Below are 23,695 nucleotides of genomic sequence, written 5' to 3' on the forward strand. Positions count from 1 at the left end.
CGTCCAATGGTACTATATTTACCATCTGTTGGAGTCTTTTAAAAACACGTCCAATGGTACTATATTTACCATCTGTTTGAGTCTTTTAAAAACACGTCCAATGGTACTATATTTACCATCTGTTTGAGTCTTTTAAAAACACGTCCAATGGTACTATATCTACCATCTGTTTGAGTCTTTTAAAAACACGTCCAATGGTACTATATCTACCATCTGTTGGAGTCTTTTAAAAACACGTCCAATGGTACTATATTTACCATCTGTTTGAGTCTTTTAAAAGTCTTCATGTCACACCAATAAAAAATAAAACATACAGTCCTGTACCCAGCCACTTCGAGTTTCCCTAAACGGGTCAGTTGTGGGTGAAGTCGGGGACTCAGGGACGTCCTACAAACTCAACTGGGGACGCAAACTCGTCCTTAGATAAATACAGGCGTTAAACGATCTGTCCTAATGCTATGTCTGGTTGTATGTCTAAGTGAGTCATAATGTCTGTATCCTTTTGGAGTGGATTGGATGCCCTATGATCTACCTGCAATGTTTGGGCATATGCCTGTATCCCGTGGGGGTAGGGTGGATGCCCTATGACCTACCTGCAACGTCTGGGCATATGCCTGTATCCTGTGGGGGTGGGGTCGATGCCTTATGACCTACCTGCAACGTCTGGGCATATGCCTGTATCCTGTGGGGGTGGATGCCTTATGACCTACCTGCAATGTTTGGGCATATGCCTGTATCCTGTGGGGGTGGGGTGGATGCCTTATGACCTACCTGCAACGTCTGGGCATATGCCTGTATCCTGTGGGGGTGGATGCCTTATGACCTACCTGCAACGTCTGGGCATATGCCTGTATCCTGTGGGTCAGACGATACACGGCGATGATGACCAAGGGGAAGAGAATGAGGGCGACGATCATGACAGAGACAGATTCAACCAGAGCACTGTTGAGGCTGGTCACCTCCCTTTGAAGGCCTTGAACTACGTCAGTGGCCAGAGAATCCTGGGCAGCCTGGAAGAAAAAATTAAATCCGTCAACTGACGTCATGATTACTGACCAAAAGACACCACAACTCCTTTGATTACCCATGTGTCAACCCTACAACTATATTAAAAGACGAAGACGATGACAATTTAAAGCACCTTCACTCATCTGGCTAGAGTGGGATATATCACGGGCTGACTGGACTACAGTCACATACCCACATTTTCAGGAGCACCCTTAACTGCACTTTCCGTTAAAGTCAGAGGACCCAATTTTTAGGAGCACTAACTACACTCACTGTTTAAGTCAGAAGTCTCAACTACCAGGAACCCCATATCAATATCATGCTCTAATTGTTAAAATCAGGGACCCGTCACTGTTAAAATCAGGGGATCCGATTTTCAGGAACCCACTTATAAGCACTCAATAAAAATTCACTCCCGCTACTACTTTACGTGTAACGGGTCTAATTCAACTGTTTTTATTGATATGTCTGTTGTCTGTGATGGGGGGAGGGGGGAGTACAAGCGTTAAACAATGACGGCTTCCCCTGCGCCATATTTTCAAGAGACATTTTCTTGCACTTAATAACAAAATATGAATGGCCTAATTGTTTTGTAATTTGATGAAAGGGGAGAGGCGAGGCCATTTTATTTTTTGTCACGTGCCCCTCTACTCTTTACCTTCGTATCCAATCAAACTTCGCGTCTGTTGTCAACATGACGTCACACGTCAATAGAGAGAGGTAACCGCTTTGTAAGCTGGTCACGTGATCTCACAGACACGACCACGTGATTATAAACAAACAATGGGGTCACTTCTGTCAACAAACAAATGTGGTGTCACACCTCCCATTAACAAAAAAAGTGATGTCCCACCTCCCATCAACAAAAAATCTGTATGCCTTCTCTAATCAACAAAGAATGTGGTGTCGCCTCCCTAAACTAAAACAGTAACACTTCCTCAACCAGCGAGTTGACATGTTTAACTCGGCTGGCTCAGCACTTTAAAAGTTCAGCTTTAAAGTCCACACAACCACCAACGATATCGGAAACTCTTTTGTCTCACAGTTACAATCAGAATTTCTTTTTGTAACCATAGCAACGACAACGCAATAATGGAGCCATTTTTGCGTTGGACCTCTCCATTTACTTTGTTGTCACTAAATTGCAATTATTGATTGATCACAGACAGAGAAAAGGCTGAGTACTGATGTACTGTGCTCACAAAAAAAAGTTACAATAAATCACAAATCACCACCGTATGTTGGGTTTTTTGCTTGTAAAAATAATTATTTTGAAAAGCTCATTAACTATGTTTGGGACGGTGTGGCCTAGCGGTAGAGCGCTAGACTTCTAACCCGAAATTCTCGAGGTCGAATCTGGGTTCAAGTCATTAGAGGGGGTTAATAGGTACGTAACTCGGGTTAGGGAAAAGGTTAGGGAAAAGTAAAGGCGGTAGGGCATAATGCTAACAATACTATCCCTAAAAATGCCGAGGTCACAGAAATAGGTTAACTCTACTTCACTTGCCCCAAGGACCGTCATTTTCGAAAAGGGAATTTGACTATTAACTATGTATTAGGTACTGAGTCGATACTAAGCTGTTGTGTTTAGAAGGGATGATTTTAATACATGTTTATACATTGGCTTGGTTGACACAATATTTATATTGAATTGAATCAAAGAGCTTGTGTTGTCAACTTTGTTGGAGGTGAGGTAATTATACACTAGTGACGTCACTAGGCGGAAGGGGGGTTATGACAGTGATTTGCAAACTGTGTGATGTTTTACACACTTATTTTTTTTTCTTTACAAGCGGTAATTACAAAATTGTAATTATAGAGCCATTAAAGGAAGCCACTCTGGAACTGAACAAACAAGAATATTGTGTGTGTGGGGGGGGGGGGGGGGGTCATGAAGAAATAAAGAGACGTCAGTTCAAAAATAATCATTAAAAAAGTTTTAAAAAACCCACGTTTTCTGATTGAACTAAAAAGTAGAAAATAAATGCTATAGGCCCTACATCACAATAATGCAAGCGATCACTCTACTATAAGCGATGAAAAACGTGGGGCGCCGAAGTAAAAGTTATATTACTATTGATTAGATAATACTATTGACTTTTATTAGGGAGCTTGTAGAGAGTCAACAGTATTAGAAACTGTAAGAAAATCACGGCGCCCCACGTTTTTGCTCGCTTATAGTAGAGTGATCGCTTGCATTATTGTGATGTAGGGCCTATAGCATTTATTTTCTACTTTTTAGTTCAATCAGAAAACGTGGGTTTTTTAAAACTTTTTTAATGATTATTATTTTCTACTTTTTAGTCTTTGTCTGTTTGTTTGCATTAAAATCTTGCTATCGATTTTATCTTTTCACTTTTTTTGGGTAAACGAAGACAACTCGTAAAAAGACAACTCGTAAAAAGACAACTCGTAAAAAGACAACTCGTAAAAAGACAACTCGTAAAAAACACGTTGTTTGAATACGTTACTGACTAGAACACATAGATTTGAACCCGTGTCGAGTGGGATAGGAATCGTGTGCCCAACCACTCGACCATATCGTCTCCCCCAAACTGGCCTACCTCCTGTAAGTTTAAACTCGGTTCAAGCTAAATTCTCTGCCCCTAAGCCTGTGGCGACATGTGATCGTTCGCTTCACTGCGCGCGAGGTACGCGTCGCTGGTTTTTTTTCTAATGGCTAGCAGAGGAGAATTATATATATAGATTATATAGCGGTCTAAAATGCTCAATAAAATGTTTCCATTGATCAATTTAGTAATAATAACAATTGAATATTCAATGGTCATCCAAAAGAAAGCTTCCCTGAAAATTTCAGCGCGCTAGCTAACTGGGAAGTGCCAGAAATTTCGATCGCAAGATTGGATTGGAAAGACAAACAAACAAACAAAGACACAGAGAAAGCAAGTTAAAGAAAACGTGGGAAAATGGGAAAGGTTGGAGAGTTAATGTCCCTTGTTTCATTGACGTAATCCATCTACAGATCATCTAATGTGAGCTTGGATAAAGGTCAAGGTGTGACGTCACCAGGTTGTATGATCTACGTAAATCTATTCAGATCATACACTAGAAAAAATCTTGATACACATATGTGTATTCGCATAACAAACTCAACCAAATCCGGCAACATTTAATACACGATTTCTTTCACACCAAGTGTGACGAAGAATTCAACCGTGACGCTTTTTTACTTTTTTTTTTTTACAAAGGTCGAAAACCGGTTAGCTCAGGACATACACCCCCCCCCCCCCACACACACACTCCAACCCTACCCGCACATTTTGGCCTAGATTTCACTCCCATTGACGTTAAACCAAAAACAAATTGTTAAGTGTGGATTCCTGCAATAGACAAAACAGGATCTTTTCATTGCGATCTCTTCGTGATGCAAATAGTCACCTCAATGTCTATATAACCTAAGTCCACCCCCTTATACAAATGGTCACCTCAATGTTTATGAGGTCAATGACCTCGACTGACCCTGGTTGTGGTTATACAACCTTTAATCAGCCAATCGTCCCTTAACCTAAAGTTGATTTTTTAAAATAATTTTCTGCCGTCTGTCTTGGTCGTCTGCTGCTTTGGGTAGTTCTACAACTGGCAACCCAATATCGGCCTTAACAGAAACTAATAAGTGGTTTCAGTGAGATTTGTAAGGTGTTTTGGTGTCTAGATAGAATGGTGTGAGGTCTTACGATGTGTAGCCAGAATGGTGTGAGGTGTTTTGGTGTCTAGATAGAATGGTGTGAGGTGTTTTGGTGTCTCGATAGAATGGTGTGAGGTGTTTTGGTGTATAAGAAGATTTTACTTAAGTTGTTTGATTTCAAAGTAAGTCCTTTAGCCTTCAAAATTGCATATGACTCCGGTAACTCAGGAACCAGTATATGGATACCATACAGCAAATTTCAATCTTTCATTAATTCGTTGATTTAACACTTCAACAATTTATCCTTATAACAACAATAGTAAATAGCTATATACAATAGTGTATTAGCCAATCAAAATCCGCAAAGTTATCTTACATATATGCATCGTTTTATATGTCTTGCTTCTTGTAAAATGAAAAGTCTGGCAAATAAAAACACAATTTATTTTACAGATACAATCAGCAACAAGTAAAACAAATTCTCTGCTATTAATTTTTTTTTTGTAAACACTAAAAAATATTTATAGAACATTTAAATGCAATATATTATTTTAAAACACCGTTATAAAAATTGGAAGCAACGAAATAAAAAACTTGGAACAGACGTCAAGGCAGCAGTGTCGTCATGGACGTCATAACAGTTGTATGACTCTCTGCTACGTCACAACTTCGTGGCTACCATTGACGTCACAACAATTTCATGGCTACCATTGACGTCACAACAACTTCGTGGCTACCATTGACGTCATAACTCCTTTATTGCCATCACTGACATTACAACAAATGTGTAACTAGCAATCAAGCACCAGACGCCCAATTAAAATCCAATTAGAATAGCATTAAAAATATATCAATATCAAGACAAATGCAAGTGTGTCATACACAAGTATACATACAGTGTAAAGATTAAAAAATCAATTAATAAAAATTACTAGTAGTCGATAACTTGCTCAGCAAACGAATTTACGCTTGAGATCTATGAATTTCAACATCGCTACAAGATAAAACACAGATGAGCTTCTGTTAGAAATGTCGCTGTAAGAATTGTCGCTGTTAGGAATGTCGTTGTTAGACATCAGATAAATGCAGAACGTTAAATGCATAACATAGACGTGTAAGAACATTGTTGTATATAGCTGTGTGGCTTAGAGCAGAACAGATGTTACACCATTGTATAACTATATTATAACACTGTTATATCAGTGTTATAACACTTATAACACTGTACTAAAGGACCACTTCCAGAGTACAGTTTGAGTACATTTGAACATACGTTTTACAACAAAGTCATAATACCTAAATCTCCTAATCAAAGTATATTTAGCCGCTTAAGATTAACAAAATAAATCCTAATCGAAATAGTATATTTAGCCGTATATTTAGATTGACAAAATAAATCCTAACAACACTTATTTTCCTCTCATTTTAGCGCGGATGATTTTAAATTAATTATCTATTTTGTGTATGCTACCGTTTGGGGAGGGGGGGGGGTAACACGTCCTATTTTAGTTTTGTCGATGTTTGTTAACAAACACTAACCCTAACTAAACTAAATGTTCTCTATTTGCTAACACACACTAACCCTAACTAAAAATGACCCCCTCTAACAAACACTAACACTAACCAAACTTGACCCCCTCTAGCTACCAACACACACTAACCCTAACCAAACTTGACCCCCCTCTAACTACCACCAAACACTAACCCTAACCCCCACTACTCGTGTCCATGAACGATGGCCTTGGGTATGGAAGATTGACCCCCTCCACCAAACACTAACCCTAACCCCACTACTCGTGTCCATGAACGATGGCCTTGGGTGTGGAAGATTGACCCCCTCCACCAAACACTAACCCTAACCCCACTACTCGTGTCCATGAACGATAGCCTTGGGTGTTGAAGATTGACCCCCTCCACCAAACACTAACCCTAACCCCACTACTCGTGTCCATGAACGATGGCCTTGGGTGTGGAAGATTGACCCCCTCCACCAAACACTAACCCTAACCCCACTACTCGTGTCCATGAACGATGGCCTTGGGTGTGGAAGATTGACCCCTTCCACCAAACACTAACCCTAACCCCACTACTCGTGTCCATGAACGATGGCCTTGGGTGTGGAAGATTGACCCCCTCCACCAAACACTAACCCTAACCAAACATGACCCCCCTCTAGTTACCAACAAACACTAACCCTAACCAAACTTGACCCCCCTTTAACTACCACCAAACACTAACCCTAACCCCACTACTCGTGTCCATGAACGATGGCCTTGGGTGTGGAAGACTGACCCCCTCCAACAAACACTAACCCTAACCCCCACTACTCGTGTCCATGAACAATGGCCTTGGGTGTGGAAGATTGACCCCCTCCACCAAACACTAACCCCCACTACTCGTGTCCATGAACGATGGCCTTGGGTGTGGAAGACTGACCCCCTCCACCAAACACTAACCCTAACCCCCACTACTCGTGTCCATGAACAATGGCCTTGGGTGTGGAAGATTGACCCCCTCCACCAAACACTACCCCCCACTACTCGTGTCCATGAACGATGGCCTTGGGTGTGGAAGACTGACCCCCTCCACCAAACACTAACCCTAACCCCCACTACTCGTGTCCATGAACAATGGCCTTGGGTGTGGAAGATTGACCCCCTCCACCAAACACTACCCCCCACTACTCGTGTCCATGAACGATGGCCTTGGGTGTGGAAGATTGACCCCCTCCACCAAACACTACCCCCCACTACTCGTGTCCATGAACGATGGCCTTGGGTGTGGAAGATTGACCCCCTCCACCAAACACTACCCCCCACTACTCGTGTCCATGAACAATGGCCTTGGGTGTGGAAGATTGACCCCCTCCACCAAACACTACCCCCCACTACTCGTGTCCATGAACGATGGCCTTGGGTGTGGAAGATTGACCCCCTCCACCAAACACTACCCCCCACTACTCGTGTCCATGAACGATGGCCTTGGGTGTGGAAGACTTCCTGCGGACGTCTGTGATCACCATGGGCGTGGATGACCTCCTCCTCTCGTTGACGATCGTCTTGTAGATCTCCTCCTGAGCCTCCCCGGGGATCCACGGGATCGGCTTGGACGTGTTCATTGCCGTGGCGAAGTTGGAATGGCCGTACCCCGTCATGTGTAGCACGTCCTCATCGTCTGGGGGTGGGGGCTTGCTGAAAAGTTTCCGGAAATCTTCCGGAGGGCCGTCGCGAACTCGCTTGTAGATGACGAAGGCGAAAGCGATGATGAGGATGCCGCACATGATGGCGACGATAATACCGGCCTGGGCGCCGATGGACAGGTAGTTGGGGTACTCGGTGGTGATGGGGGGCTGCCACCCCCCGTCTGTCGTGGGCGCGGGCGAGCTGGTGGGGCAGTACACGACGCTGACGTCATTGCACGTGTAATCAACCTTGATGAAGGAGAACATCCCGTTGTACCTGGCCAGGTCGCAGTGACCTTCGACCTTTCTCAGCACAAGGTCAGGGAATGAGCAGCTGTTTTGTCCCGTACAGCGGCAGGACAGGCTGTCCATGTTGCTGTACAGACAGAAGTCCCGGTCTGTCGTGTTGGATGGACAGCAGATGTCGTCTGCACTGTCGTTCTTACACACCCTGTGGAGACAGCAAACACACACAGTTAGTATGTGTATTTGTACAACATAATTGTAAGTAGTGGTACAACAAAATCTGATGAATTGGTACAACATAATGTAGTGTATTGGTACAGCATAATCTGATGTTGGTACACCATAATGTAATGTGTTGGTATAATATAATCTGATGTATTGGTACAACATAATGTAATGTGTTGGTACAATATAATCTGATGTAGTGGTATAACATAATGTAATGTGTTGGTACAGCATAATGTAATGTGTTGGTACAGGATAATGTAATGTGTTGGTACAATATAATCTGATGTATTGGTACAATATAATGTAATGTGTTGGTAAAATATAATCTGATGTAGTGAAGAAACTCTGAAGTCACGTGACAACTGTTGTATGAAAGTTTGATGACCGTGTACTCACCCTAAGGCTGTGACCCCGTGTGTGACCTTCTGGATTTGAATGTACTGACCGCTGGGGCACGTGAGCTTCAGGTCAGTTTGTGCTGAGTTGAGGCCTTGCAAGCAGAATGGCCTCTCGTTGACGGGGATGGTGGCCGTCTGGGCCATCACAACATGGGCCAACAGGCCACAGTACAAGATTGGCCACATTGTTTTTTATTGATTAATTAACGAAATCTTGATCGGGCTTTGGGGAGAAAAATATTAGCGTTAACATTAAGACCTGCTAGCTAAAGGTTAGCTAAATATTAGCGTTAACATTAAGACCTGCTAACTAAAAGTACGCTAAATATTAGCGTTAACACTAGACGCTAGCTAAAGCTACGCTAAATATTAGCGTTAACATTTAGACTTGCTAGCTAAATGGTCCCCTAAAAATTAGCGTTGACAATACTTTGTGTTAATATTAGCGTTAGAGCTAAGATGTTTTAGCAAAAAGTAGACCTGTCAGAGATAACACTGTACCGAGATTAAAGCTAGCGTGTTTAATACTGTATCACAAAGCCGAAATACATCAACACATTAAATTCGCCCAACTCAAACTGATAATTGCCCAGTTCAAGACAAACTAAATGGACTAGTCACCTATGTTGTTGTTTTTTTTATCTCTATCATTCATATCTTTATATTTTTAAGTTGCCATCAAATACTACATTAATTTTTTTAAACTTTTTTTTAACGCGGGGTAAAAAATGTATTGTAAAACCAAACGCAAACTACCAACCTATGTAAGATTTATGCTTTAACACACGTCTAAACACCCGGAGTATTTTAACGTAACAATTACAAAGAGTCCACAGAAAAGTGAAGTCGCTCTGTTATGTAGTGGCGTATGGTCTCCCACTGTCTAGAGGCACGCTCGTGTATCATCGCCGGTCTGGGGACTGGGGTGATCGCTCGCTACAGGGGTGGCTTAAAGAGGTGGGTAAAAACATTTTTAAGGGGGAGGGGTGGTGGTTGTTTGGGAGGTTTGGTGGGCAGGCGCCTACCCATCCCCTGTCCCTACACTCCATGCGGATATGTCACGGTCGGTGGTTTTCTATCGAAACTCCTTTGAAAGTTTAAAAAACAAAAAAAAAGTTGGGCGGTTCTCACTTGAAGCGTGTTGCACCCAACAGGACTTTGAGTACGGAATTTTGATCTATAGTTCTTTTTGAGAACAGAAGTTTGATTTATGGTTCTTTTTTAAGACAGAAGTTTGATCTATAGTTCTTTTTGAGGGCAGAAGTTTGATCTATAGTTCTTTTTGAGGACAGAAGTTTGATCTATAGTACTTTTAGAGGACAGAAGTTTGATCTATAGTACTTTTTGAGGACAGAAGTTTGATATATAGTACTTTTAGAGGACAGAAGTTTGATCTATAGTACTTTTTGAGGACAGAAGTTTGATCTATAGTTCTTTTTGAGAACAGAAGTTTGATCTATAGTTCTTTTTGAGGACAGAAGTTTGGCCTATGGTTCTTTTTGAAGACAGAAGTTTGATCTATAGTTCTTTTTGAGGGCAGAAGTTTGATCTATAGTTCTTTTTGAGGACAGAAGTTTGATCTATAGTACTTTTAGAGGACAGAAGTTTGATCTATAGTACTTTTTGAGGACAGACGTTTGATCTATAGTACTTTTAGAGGACAGAAGTTTGATCTATAGTACTTTTTGAGGACAGAAGTTTGATCTATAGTTCTTTTTGAGAACAGAAGTTTGATCTATAGTTCTTTTTGAGGACAGAAGTTTGATCTATAGTTCTTTTTGAGGGCAGAAGTTTGATCTATAGTTCTTTTTGAGGACAGAAGTTTGGTCTATGGTTCTTTTTGAAGACAGAAGTTTGATCTATAGTTCTTTTTGAGGGCAGAAGTTTGATCTATAGTTCTTTTTGAGGACAGAAGTTTGATCTATAGTACTTTTAGAGGACAGAAGTTTGATCTATAGTACTTTTTGAGGACAGACGTTTGATCTATAGTACTTTTAGAGGACAGAAGTTTGATCTATAGTACTTTTTGAGGACAGAAGTTTGATCTATAGTTCTTTTTGAGGACAGAAGTTTGGTCTATGGTTCTTTTTGAAGACAGAAGTTTGATCTATAGTTCTTTTTGAGGGCAGAAGTTTGATCTATAGTTCTTTTTGAGGACAGAAGTTTGATCTATAGTACTTTTAGAGGACAGAAGTTTGATCTATAGTACTTTTTGAGGACAGAAGTTTGATCCATAGTACTTTTAGAGGACAGAAGTTTGATCTATAGTACTTTTTGAGGACAGAAGTTTGATCTATAGTTCTTTTTGAGAACAGAAGTTTGATCTATAGTTCTTTTTGAGGACAGAAGTTTGATCTATAGTACTTTTAGAGGACAGAAGTTTGATCTATAGTACTTTTTGAGGACAGAAGTTTGATCTATAGTACTTTTAGAGGACAGAAGTTTGATCTATAGTACTTTTTGAGGACAGAAGTTTGATCTATAATTCTTTTTGAGAACAGAAGTTTGATCTATAGTTCTTTTTGAGGACAGAAGTTTGATCTATAGTTCTTTTTGAGGACAGAAGTTTGATCTATAGTTCTTTTTGAGGACAGAAGTTTGATCTATTGTTCTTTTTTGAGGACAGAAGTTTGATCTATAGTTCTTTTTGAGGACAGAAGTTTGATCTATAGTACTTTTAGAGGACAGAAGTTTGATCTATAGTTCTTTTTGAGGGCAGAAGTTTGATCTATAGTTCTTTTTGAGGACAGAAGTTTGATCTATAGTACTTTTAGAGGACAGAAGTTTGATCTATAGTACTTTTTGAGGACAGAAGTTTGATCCATAGTACTTTTAGTGGACAGAAGTTTGATCTATAGTACTTTTTGAGGACAGAAGTTTGATCTATAGTTCTTTTTGAGAACAGAAGTTTGATCTATAGTTCTTTTTGAGGACAGAAGTTTGATCTATAGTACTTTTAGAGGACAGAAGTTTGATCTATAGTACTTTTTGAGGACAGAAGTTTGATCTATAGTACTTTTAGAGGACAGAAGTTTGATCTATAGTACTTTTTGAGGACAGAAGTTTGATCTATAATTCTTTTTGAGAACAGAAGTTTGATCTATAGTTCTTTTTGAGGACAGAAGTTTGATCTATAGTTCTTTTTGAGGACAGAAGTTTGATCTATAGTTCTACCTAATGGAATCTTTCTTATGCTATATAAAATGTTATATGTGGGTACAAAACTTTGAGGTCTTAGGGATAAAATGGATTTTTTAAGAACTCCAGCAAGATAAAATGTACAAACTTCAGTCACAACAAAACAATAAAACATCTCGAAATTTTATTTGAGGTCATCTCAGATCTCACAATACTGCAGGAATTTTGTCTCTCGTAAATTACTTTAAGATAAATGTATTGCGTCCAACTACAGACAGATTTGTATTGTAAGAAAATTAAAACTGATCCTCTTTCTCCGCCATCCACACAAACCAAATACTTTTCTCCATCCGTTTATTCAGGTGACTTGTTAGCTCATGTTTTGTTTTACAATGTTTGATCGTACTGCACGGACAGAACTGACGTCTAGGACGTCTAAAATTGACGTCTGATGCCTATGACGTCTACAAAAGTTCCTGCTTGTGAATCACGTGGCCGCTAATTAACCAACCAGATCTCACTTCCCGTCATATCGACTTCCGTCAGAACGTGATCGTGGTCACGTAGGTCTTGTCACTGATCTCCTGTCACGGTGTCACGTGACTAGTCTACGTGTTGTCACGGTCAATTCGCTGGCCGTTGGTTGGATTTGGATGTTTGTGGTTGGATTGTGGATGGTGGAAAATGGATAGTGGTTGGCCGATACTGGATTTTTACAAACCCACGTCATGTGGTTGGCTGTAGATCACTTTGAACTAGCATTACAAGGTCCTTTGACCACGGTTACAAGGTAGATAACATTTCTAATCAAGCAAAACAATAGTGCTTACCCGAATCAATGACAGTACTTTAGACTAATTGGACTAATTGGACTAATTACCTTAGACACCAAAGACATAAACTATTGATTTTTTTCTGAAAAAAAAGCTAAATTTAAAAAGATGTTACAGTTTAATTCAATTTATAGAACGTCCATGTGAACGAAAATATTCTAGGAGGGAATCGAAATTCAGAGACCAAAAAGTTTAGTCCTATCCTAACTCCATCGAATCGTCCGTGTATCAGTGCCCCTACACACCCCCACAACTTTACACACTCCCACAACTTACACACTCCCACAACTTACACACCTACAATGTACACGGCTTTGTGTTCCGCGTGTGTCTGCTCATGGAGTTTTTGTTTTTAATTATTTTCGAAAGGTTTTTTTTATGTTTGAACGCTTTAATCTTTCAAAGGAAAACACGCTTCAATAAACAAACGTTTAACTTAACGAACACTATTCGGTAATGGAAAAAGATTGTTAACATTAAGCTTTTCGGTTATCGAATCGCTAATACCGTAATCCGATACTTCAGTCCGATACTTTAGTTATCGCCATACTAACTCCCACCATAAGGAGATGTAATCGATACGAATATGACGGTACGGCTAACCGAAATGATCACCTACATTTCATAATTCGTCTGTACCTCTCCATTTACCTACATACCAACTAACGCATACACTGGCATTAAAAAAATTGGTTGAAATTTTTAAAAAAATCTGCACAAAATGTCTTTGTGTTGTACAGCGAGATGTGCGTCACTGTTTCGTTCCACTTGACTGACTCTCACCAAGATGGTTCAGAGGCGGGTCATATCCACAGACATCCAGACATTCACAGGTATCCACAGACATCCAGACATTCACAGATATCCACAGAGATCCACATATATCCACAGACATCCACATATATCCACATATATCCACATATATCCACAGATATCCACATATATCCACAGATATCCACATATATCCACAGATATCAACATATATATCCACAGATATCCACAGATATCCACATATATCCACATATATCCATATATATCCACAGATATCCACATATATCCACAGATATCACCATATATCCACAGATATCCACATATATCCACAGACATCCACATATATCAACATACATCCACAGGGCACTACAATATAGTATAATGATCTCCGTCGCTTTCTGATGTAACTTGTATTTGACTCTAGCTCATGGCTAGGTTTAGGGTTAGGGTTAGGTCCAAGATTTGGATGTGGTTGCTAGCAAATAAATCATTGTGGCGATAGCCCTAACCTAGAAAATAAATCATTGGGTCGATAGACCTAACGTCGTGAATATACTCACCTCCTCCGTCACTCACTGTTTACTGTAAAACATTTGACATTAGTTGTGTATAATTTATGACATGTCATTCTCACTATTAGCTATATTTAATTTGTCACATTTCGTGCATATTATTAGTTGTGTATAATTTGTAACAAGTGACTATGTAGAAAATATGTAACATTTGTAACGAATTACCACCACAATCACCTCTGTAACATTTGTGACAAAAAGACTCGCCCATACTATTTTAAATTGTTTTTAATGTGGCCCCAAATAATATACAATGTAACATTTGTCACCAAACATCTCCAGAATTTACTATGTAACATATGTAAACAATCCCTCTTCCGTATTGTTACTACTTTATTCTAGCACCTTTCCCTTCCCCCCCCCCCCCCCCCGTGGATGCGCCTATGCAGGGTAAACAACCCCAAAGTTCAGCTGTGACGTCAGCACTTCGACCTTGAGAATCGTGTCCCCACATCTTGAACCACGTGACCTACATGTCCACAGGACCGTGACCAGCTCCGCCCCTCCCCCCCCCCCCCCCCCCCCCACACCCCATACACAACCAACCAGGCGATGCAACTGATGACGTCTTTTTTTGTTCAAAATATCCAACCTCTGACCTCCACTTTGAACAGGTTTGTGTGTTATTCTGTGCATGATCATAACGATTCATATTTTTGTTGAAAATATCAATTTTCTTTTAGCGCTCTGTTACTTCGTACGTCATGCACTGGGCGCAGCACGTGAGGGGGGGGGGGGGGGCGCAGCAAGGGGGGAGGGGCGTTATGATAGCTCGAGACGGGCGTTGATGTGCCACTCAGTTATAAGGAAACCATCACAGTGAATAAGTCATAAGAAAAAATCACAGAAAATATGTATGTTAATTATAGGAATTTTATTTCGCTATATCATGAATTTCAATTGTGATGTATTGTACGAATTGTTTTTCTAGAATTAGCGAGTGGAAAATGTTGAAATTCGTGTTTGATGTCCGTACACACGCAACAAGATGATAATGATGTTGGTCCTCCATGTCCCAAATCTTGTCTTTAATATATCAAAGATATCTAATATTATTTTTTCAGAAACAAATGCACGTCCTCAGTGATACATTATGACAATAAATGTAGAACAGGAATCAAACTTCAATTTTAAAACTTGACTAACAATAACAAAAATTAATTTAACATTTTTTAAAAGCCGTCCTCTGGTCGACCCGTTTATTTTTTGGATATTAAAACCAAACAGAGTTTAAGATGTTCTGCTCAAACCGAAAACGTTGCTGTTGTTTTATTTAATAGTGAACAAATTACGCCTGTAATAAAGTTCAACCTTAAACTCAACCTTAAAGTATAACGAGTATATGCATTCAACAGCTTATAGCTGATTCTCTATTTCTGTAAAATGTTCAATGCTTAAAGATGTGAACGTCTGTTCAAGCATTGTAAATCTAGCTTCAAATGTAAGGCTTACAAATCTTAAAACTCCATAAGCAGCTTGAACAAAACTATTCATATAAACTCGTCACATACATATTTTGAATTTATAAAATAAAAACATATTTTCAGTTTAAAACAGCCTCCATCTATGCATAAAACGGTTAACATAGCATCCATTACGTGCTAACACCCACTTCCGGTCTACAGACGTGTTTCCATATCAGCCAACATAATCAAAGGAGGCGGTGAAGCATGCAGAACCATAGACGTCATAAACATACACATGCACCGACACATATACACACATACATACACCGACACACATACAAACACACACACACATTGCCTACTTCATACACACGCATGCGCATACAGACACGCAAGTGCAGACATACACATAGCCATACACTCGCAAGAACACACGTACATTTACATACACGCACACATATATACACGATATTGACATACACACACAAACAGGCACACGCATTTATACATACGACACACATACACACATACATACGAATAGAAATATATATTTTCACACGAAAACTCACACACACATACATACATACATACATACATAGTCGACAGATTTGTTATCCCCTGATTTGTTATCCCCTGATTTGTTATCCCCTAATTTTTTATCCCCTAATTTGTTATCCCCTAATATGTTATCGTCTGATTTGTTATCCCCTGATTTGTTATCGTCTGATTTGTTATCCACTGATTTGTTATCGTCTGACTTAACTTCTTTGATCACATTAATCAACGTTCTGGTCCACTGAACAGCATTTCGTGCCAGTATGAATAGCGTGTGGTAGGGGAGGGGGGAGGGGTAAATAGGGCTGCCGGCAGTAGAGGCAATACTACGATAATCTACAATGTTGCTTATAATTTGTGTGCGGGGGGGGGGGGGGAGGGCTTGGTACAATACTACTATCACATTTGTTTGTGATCATCACGGATGTTTACAAATAATTATTAACCCTTAAAGATCCACCACCTTAAAGATTTGTTTTTTATAGTTAATTTATATACCTACATTTTATTGTTGACGCAGATAGATTTTTTTGTTTGGACATGAGTACAATGTTACTGTAACACGGATATAACCAGCCACCGTGTTGCTGCAAAGGTGTGGCCACCATCCCAGCTGTAGCCGCTGGCCACCACTCCAGCTACAGCCGCTGACTACCATCCCAGCTGTAGCGGTGGCCACCATTTCAGCTAAATTCGGGTTGTTGATGAAAATCCTCTTCACACTTTGTTGAGTAGCCGACACAAACACAACACAAACACAACACAAACACAACACAAACACAACACAAACACAACACAAACACAACACAAACACAACACAAACACAAACACAACACAAACACAACAACATAACACATTTGAAACAAATAGCACTTCATTTACCTACGAAAACAACAACATACACAGACATTATAACATGTCTTCATCCTCGCATTTTTCAAGTCACGGCGGAGCTTAAGACAATTGCAACACCCACCCATGCTTTTCGGTACTTTGCAATATTTTCAATTTGTTTTCATTTTTATACGCACAGATATATGTAAATAACAAACTGGGAACAGGGAATCATAACAATGAGAGGGTGGAGAGTATGGAGAGTAGTCAGCTGACAGAGTCCAACATGTTGGTGGCCCGAGTTCTAATCCGGCCTGGTCAGTGTGAAGACAATCTAGAACACTTACCTGAGCTTTCTTCAGGTAGTGGAAGGTCTTGTTGCCATGACGACAGCCACGTGATGGGTGTTCACTGCCTAGATCTAGGTGTTGTGGCGCCATTGCTCGACGACTCACTTGTAGGCACACACACACACACACACACACACCAGTCGAAGTCACTTTACAAGAGCACCCGTCAAACGCACACACACACACACACACACACACACACCAGTCGAAGTCACTATGTTACAAGAGCACCCGTCACACACACACACACACACACGAGGGCACTGACCTTGAGAATGTTGATGTACACCGTCATGTTTTTGAACCACATGGAGCCCATGGTGACGTCACTTCCGTTGATAGAATTCCTCAGAATCTCCTCCCTCATGCGGGTGAGGTAGAGATCGGTGGGTTTGCCGAGGAAAGTGTTGCTCAGGTACAGCTTGATGCTAGAGGAGAACTCGGTACAACGCTCCAGGTAGCTCATGCCCAGGATCTTCCTCTCTAGGTAGGCGAGCATCTGTTGGTTGTTGTAGCCGCCTGGGGGAGGGGGGGGGGGGAAGGGGGTACAGCAAGTCAGTTTTTAGAGATAACAAAACTTTCTACTGGGAAGAAAATGTATTGTCAGCTTGTATCTGTTGCTACCACATATTTTCTACCTTAATGCGGGGTCAACGTCCTTTTCAGACATGAGGGTCAATGTGGCAGGTCAAGTAGAGTTTATGTGTTTTTGCCACGTCTGGCAGATGAAGGGATTGTGTAGTTGCAATTTCCACCTTTCCCTCGTGCCGAGTCAGGTACCCATTAGAGCTGAGTGAACAGAATGACGCCTCACTGACTAGAGTCCAGACGCCGAACTTTCAAGTTAGCGTTTGTGTGTTCTATGGTTAGACTGTACCATAAGTTAACGGCATCACACAACGGGAAATGTAGGAGCCACTTAAGTACCACACTCAAGGTCCAGTTTCATTGGGTGGTTTTTTTTTTTTTTTTTTTTTTTTTTTTTTTTTTTTTTTTTTTTTTTTTTTTTTTTATTAAGTTTTAAAGTGTTGAGTAAAACCTAACATTAACATCGTTTTAATATTTGATATAAATACACAAATAGTTTCGTACCTAGGGCATAAAACGTGCTGCCTAGTGCCCTCTCTGCCCCCGCCTGTTCCTTGCTTAGTATCAACATGTAGTAGCCAATCAGAGTCTTCCACAGGTCTCCACTCTGTAACAATCACAATCACAAGCGTTAGGATTGGTTGATCAACTGACACCACAATCACAAGCGTTAGGATTGGTTGATCAACTGACACCTATTAGGGCTATACCAATAGGAATGTTGATATACTCATGCGTCTGATGCTACTAGATTTAATCATAAGTGTGACGTCACCTACCTTAGAGTGCTGGATGAACTGCCCCACCCACTTCAAGATGACATTGTTGTCGTCACTATAGAACTTGATGACCTCGGGTACTGTGACATTTGGTACTTTGTTCAGAAGTACCATTTTCCTAACGGGATATGAGTAAAATGTCATTATAAAAAAAACTCGTGCGTGTTCAGGCTGTCACTTTTTCTCCATGGACATTTATTTGACGAACACCGTATAAACGTTAGCTCCAAAAATACAAAGTCTAGCTAAGATGAAACATATAGAGACACTCAAAACCTAAACTCTAAACATCTTCTGTATCCACCTGTACACCTGTATACCCATCTACACCTTGTGTACACCTCGTCTACCCACCTGTACACACCGTGTGTACTCACCACTACACCTTCTGTATCCACATGTACACCTTATGTACACTTCGTGTACCCTCATATACACCTTTTGTACCCACGTGTACACCTTGTGTAACCATGTTTACCCATGTGTGTACTCACCTGTAAACCGTGTGTACCCACCTGTACACCGTGTGTACTCACCTGTACACCGTGTGTACTCACCTGTACACCGTGTGTACTCACCTGTACACCGTGTGTACTCACCTGTACACCGTGTGTACTCACCTGTACACCGTGTGTACTCACCTGTACACCGTGTGTACTCACCTGTACACCGTGTGTACTCACCTGTACACCGTGTGTACTCACCTGTAAACCGTGTGTACTCACGTGTACACCGTGTGTACCCACGTGTGTACTCACCTAAACTCCTTGATGTTGCTATGGTAGGCCTGCACCGACTGAAAGTGTGGAATGTCTGGCTCCACCACCCACCTGTACACCGTGTGTACCCACCTGTACACCGTGTGTACACTGTGTACTCACCTAAACTCCTTGATGTTGCTATGGTAGGCCTGCACCGACTGAAAGTGTGGAATGTCTGGCTCCACCACCCACCTGTACACCGTGTGTACCCACCTGTACACCGTGTGTACACTGTGTACTCACCTAAACTCCTTGATGTTGCTATGGTAGGCCTGCACCGACTGAAAGTGTGGAATGTCTGGCTCCACCACCCACCTGTACACCGTGTGTACCCACCTGTACACCGTGTGTACACTGTGTACTCACCTAAACTCCTTGATGCTGCTATGGTAGGCCTGCACCGACTGGAAGTGTGGAATGTCTGGCTCTACCACCCACCTGCTCAGGCCGAGGATGGCCTTGTCGGTGGCCAAGTAGGCCAAGTTAAGGTTGGCCAGGACGGTAGAGTCACCTGCTGATGAGAGGTTAATTAAACACCTGGACGACATAATGAGAGGGGTTAATTATACACCTGCTGATGAGAGGTTAATTAAGAAATTCGCACACAAAAATACAGCCTTGTTTTAGTTCAATAACTGTTTGTTGTGTTCCTTAACAAATGATTGATTCGTGTTTTGTTTTTTGCTTGTTTATTTAACGAATTCCATACCGCTTATAAAGCGGTTCTATCTAATCAAGATCAAATGTTTACAATACTATTGATTTTTTTGTTGAGGGCAATGTCGAAACGATTAACTGATAACTGAACGTTAAGTAACACAAACAGTTGTTTTGCCCTCCATAAAAAACTGTTACGTTGGTAGGAAATTATTAAATGCTTGGTTTGACTAAACTAAAAAACAAATTACTTAAATCAGATTAACGTTAAATCAGTCCAGGTTTCGTACCTTCTTGGAACTAACTAATAGGACTCTGAGATCCTCAAGTTGTCAAGCAATCCAAACGCTAATCCTCACCCCAGGAAGTCATGCTACTATAACTTTAAACATTATCACGCGACCCTAGAGCTAACCGTTGTCAGGTACCTTAAAACCAGTATCGAAAATATATTGCCTATACCAACGGGGACATAACTCCTACAAAAGCTCACAGAATTCTGCACAGAGTTATCTTTTCTTGTGCCAAATAAGCAGACGAATTAAGATAAATATTTCAGTAGAACACTGGATTGTCCAACTTGCGACATCTTTTTAATTGATTATATGTTAAAGGCTACCTATAAAGTAGCCATTAATTATTAATGTGTGTTAAAATATTTTTAGAACGTTTGATTGAAGATAAGCTATTTTTATGACATTTATGACTAATATTTCACTCACAAAATCAAGTTAATGATGTCAGCTTTTGAAGTGAAGCTTAATTGAGATTTATTTGCAAATCTTGGTGCACTACTTTGTTGCTACATTTCAGTACTACACGTCAGTGCTACACTTCAGTGCTACACTTTAATGCTACACTTTAATGCACCATTTTAGTGCTATACTTTGTTGCTACACTTCAGTGCTGCACTTTAATGCACCATTTTAGTGCTATACTGTTGCTACACTTCAGTGCTACACTTTGTTGCTACACTTTAATGCTACACTTTAGTGCTACACTTTCGTGCTAGACTTGAGTGCTAGACCTCCCCCACATCACCTAACCACACCTCATTAAACACCATCTAAAATTGAACACATTTATTCTCCCTCACCGATCTACTTAAAACCTCATTTAGACACCTATATTTGCGTACTCGTCAGTTTTAAAATCAAGTGCCCCACCCTCGGGGAGAAATTAGCGTGAGTACAGAAATCGATAAAAAATCTGCAGCATAAAAAAGGTTCACATTAAACCTACTGGTTGTTGGTGGATGAAAAGTTGTACATCTGGTGGAGACTGGAATAATGAGGACATTTTTTTTTAGTTTGATTAAAAGATTGAGTAGGATTGAGGAAAATGCATATGTTCACTGCAGACATATTATTAGACGTAGTTACCTTTACTTCTGAAGTAAGAACTACCTTTGATGGTAGATAAAAGATTTACTTTTAATGTTGACCTAAGACTTATCGTTACTTATGAAGTAAGACCTACCTTTAGGGGTCATCCATTTATGACGTCCACACGCGGGGGGGGGGGGGGGTCCGAAAAAACTGACTTTTGTGGTCGCATATGGACTTTTATAAGGAAAAAAAATGGATTTTTGTAGGTTGTGGGGGGGGGGGGTCCAAAATAAATTTTAAAAATGTGGACGTCATAAATGGATGACCCCTTACTGCTGAAGTAAGACCTACCTTTACTTCTTAAGTAAGACCTACCTTTACTTCTGATGTAAGATTAACTTTTAATGTTGACCTAAGACTTACCTTTACTGTTGAGGTAAGACTTACCTTTACTGCTGAAGTAAGGATTTTCTTGCTGAAGTAAGACTTACCTTTACTTTTGAAGTAAGACCTACCTTTACTTATGAAGTAAGACCTACCTTTACTGCTGAAGTAAGACCTACCTTTACTTCTGAAGTAAGATTTACTTTTAATGTTGACCTAAGACTTACCTTTACTGTTGAGGTAAGACTTACCTTTACTGCTGACGTATAACGCAGTTGTGCCCCTTTCAATCTGAGTTTGATGTACTACATTTCCGGTTTCAACGCTAGAAAAAAAAATAATTTAAAACTTTAAAAAGTGGTGAGATATTGAGAAGACTACGGTAAAGTCTAAACATCCACGTTATGGCGAAGTCTCCGATTGCCGGAAGCTTAAAGTTACTACAGTTTACATCATGGCTTTTCTATTCATTTCTTCTAATTCAGTTACATTTGGATTAATTATTTGGTTAAATAGCTGGCTATCTATCTGGTTCATTATCTGGGTTACCGCCAAAATTGTTTTGTTAGTTTGATTTTAATAACTTTTAAAAATAGATATAATTAAGCTAGTGACCAGTGTTTCTTTCAGACTTTTTTCTTTGAGGGTGGGGGCGGCACTAGAAATTCTCGGGGGTGGGGGGCGGACTAATTTCCGGGTGGGGGGCGGACACAGGAAAAAGTATATATTTTCTTTATAAATTCTATTTCGTTCGAGGAAATGAACCCTATTCCCCCTTCTGATGATGCCTGAAAGTAACTCTGCAAGTGACCAAACATCATCTGGTTCAATTGGTTGTGTTGTAAAACAAACTTCTACATTTTTTTATTGATGACATGCCCAAACACTCCTACTGATGTCGCACTGTCACTTCCGGAAATAACGAAACCGGAAATTGAGCCATTCCGCAACTTCCGGAAGTGCTACTAAACAAGCCAGTGTAGCCAGGCGACGTGGTGTGCTTGAGTTGTTTGTACTCGTTTCTGTTTTGTTTCTCAACCACCCAGGATTAGCTTTCAGTCTGTCACGTACTTGTGGGGTCAGTAGTCAATCTTTCTGCTCTGGTGTTCAATGGGGGGGGGGGAGGGGCGGTCAATGAGGGCATACCTGTTTTCGACTTACTACATCATTGTTGGGAAGTCCACCACACAAAAAGTCAAAGTCAACTTAGTTAACGATGTAAGTCAACCACCCAAATATCCACAATGTCCAAGTCAACCACCCAAATGCTCAAGTCAACCACCCAAAATCTCCAAGTCAACCACCCAAAATCTCCAAGTCAACCACCCAAATGCTCAAGTCAACCACCCAAAATCTCCAAGTCAACCACCCAAAATGTCCAAGTCAACCACCCAAAATGTCCAAGTCAACCACCCAAAATGTCCAAGTCAACCATCCAAATGTCCAAGTCAACCACCCAAAATCTCCAAGTCAACCACCCAAATGTGTGACAAAATGTGACATAGAGCAGCTCATACTTGAGCAAAATGATTTTGTAAGACAGTATAAGTGACATTTAGTCCAACTGGTATACAGCACATTTTTAGCACATATCTAGTCTTGAGGGGTATCGACTTAAGAAAGATTAGCTTTAAAAGAAATAAAAATAGTAAAAGTTGCTTTTAATATGTTAATTATTAGTTAGTCTTACATCATTAAGTAATTTAAGTACTAGAATGTAGAAAATAAAACACGTTTTAAAAAAACTAAAAGAAAACAAAAATACATTAACATTGTTTGCCTGATGTATTGAAAAGTTTTCTAAAGCAACTAACTCTTAAACTGGGATTGCTAAAGGACTTTTATTTTCTTCTTTATGTGCGTGTGTGTGTATTTAAAAGGATGCTTTTCTAAAGTTTGTATCCCTTTTTTTATTTATATATTGATTTTATTTGCACATTGTTTACAATGGCGTTTTTACCCTACGAAGACAGAAGGTGGAAACGTTACGTCAGTTGCGGGTTTTACTTAAAATTACAAAATATTTCTTTGT

The 23,695-nt window shown here is 40.3% G+C and overlaps 2 protein-coding genes across 2 annotated transcripts in view; both read right to left on the reverse strand.

The window, feature by feature from the left end:
* Positions 1-18,647, reverse strand: part of LOC131949338 (atrial natriuretic peptide receptor 1-like) — a 35,514-nt gene extending 16,867 nt beyond the window's left edge. The window contains exons 1-4 of the mRNA XM_059311178.1: positions 18,534-18,647; positions 18,259-18,361; positions 17,435-17,685; positions 828-1,010 (exon numbers count right to left, since the gene is read on the reverse strand). Coding sequence (XP_059167161.1) covers positions 828-1,010; positions 17,435-17,685; positions 18,259-18,361; positions 18,534-18,647 — 651 coding nt within the window. The remainder of the gene's footprint in view (positions 1-827; positions 1,011-17,434; positions 17,686-18,258; positions 18,362-18,533) is intronic.
* On the reverse strand, positions 7,200-9,578 carry LOC131949339 (uncharacterized). Its single transcript, XM_059311179.1, has 3 exons — positions 9,468-9,578; positions 8,706-8,930; positions 7,200-8,286 (listed from the first exon to the last, which is right to left on the reverse strand). The coding sequence occupies exons 2-3, from the start codon at positions 8,891-8,893 to the stop codon at positions 7,611-7,613; spliced, it is 864 nt and encodes a 287-aa protein (XP_059167162.1). The 5' UTR covers positions 8,894-8,930; positions 9,468-9,578; the 3' UTR covers positions 7,200-7,610.
* Positions 18,648-23,695: the final 5,048 nt, after the last annotated feature.

This window comes from Physella acuta, unplaced genomic scaffold (assembly GCF_028476545.2).
Source record: "Physella acuta isolate Inbredline_101_S28 unplaced genomic scaffold, ASM2847654v3 ptg000689l, whole genome shotgun sequence".
Taxonomy (NCBI): Eukaryota; Metazoa; Mollusca; class Gastropoda; family Physidae; genus Physella; species Physella acuta.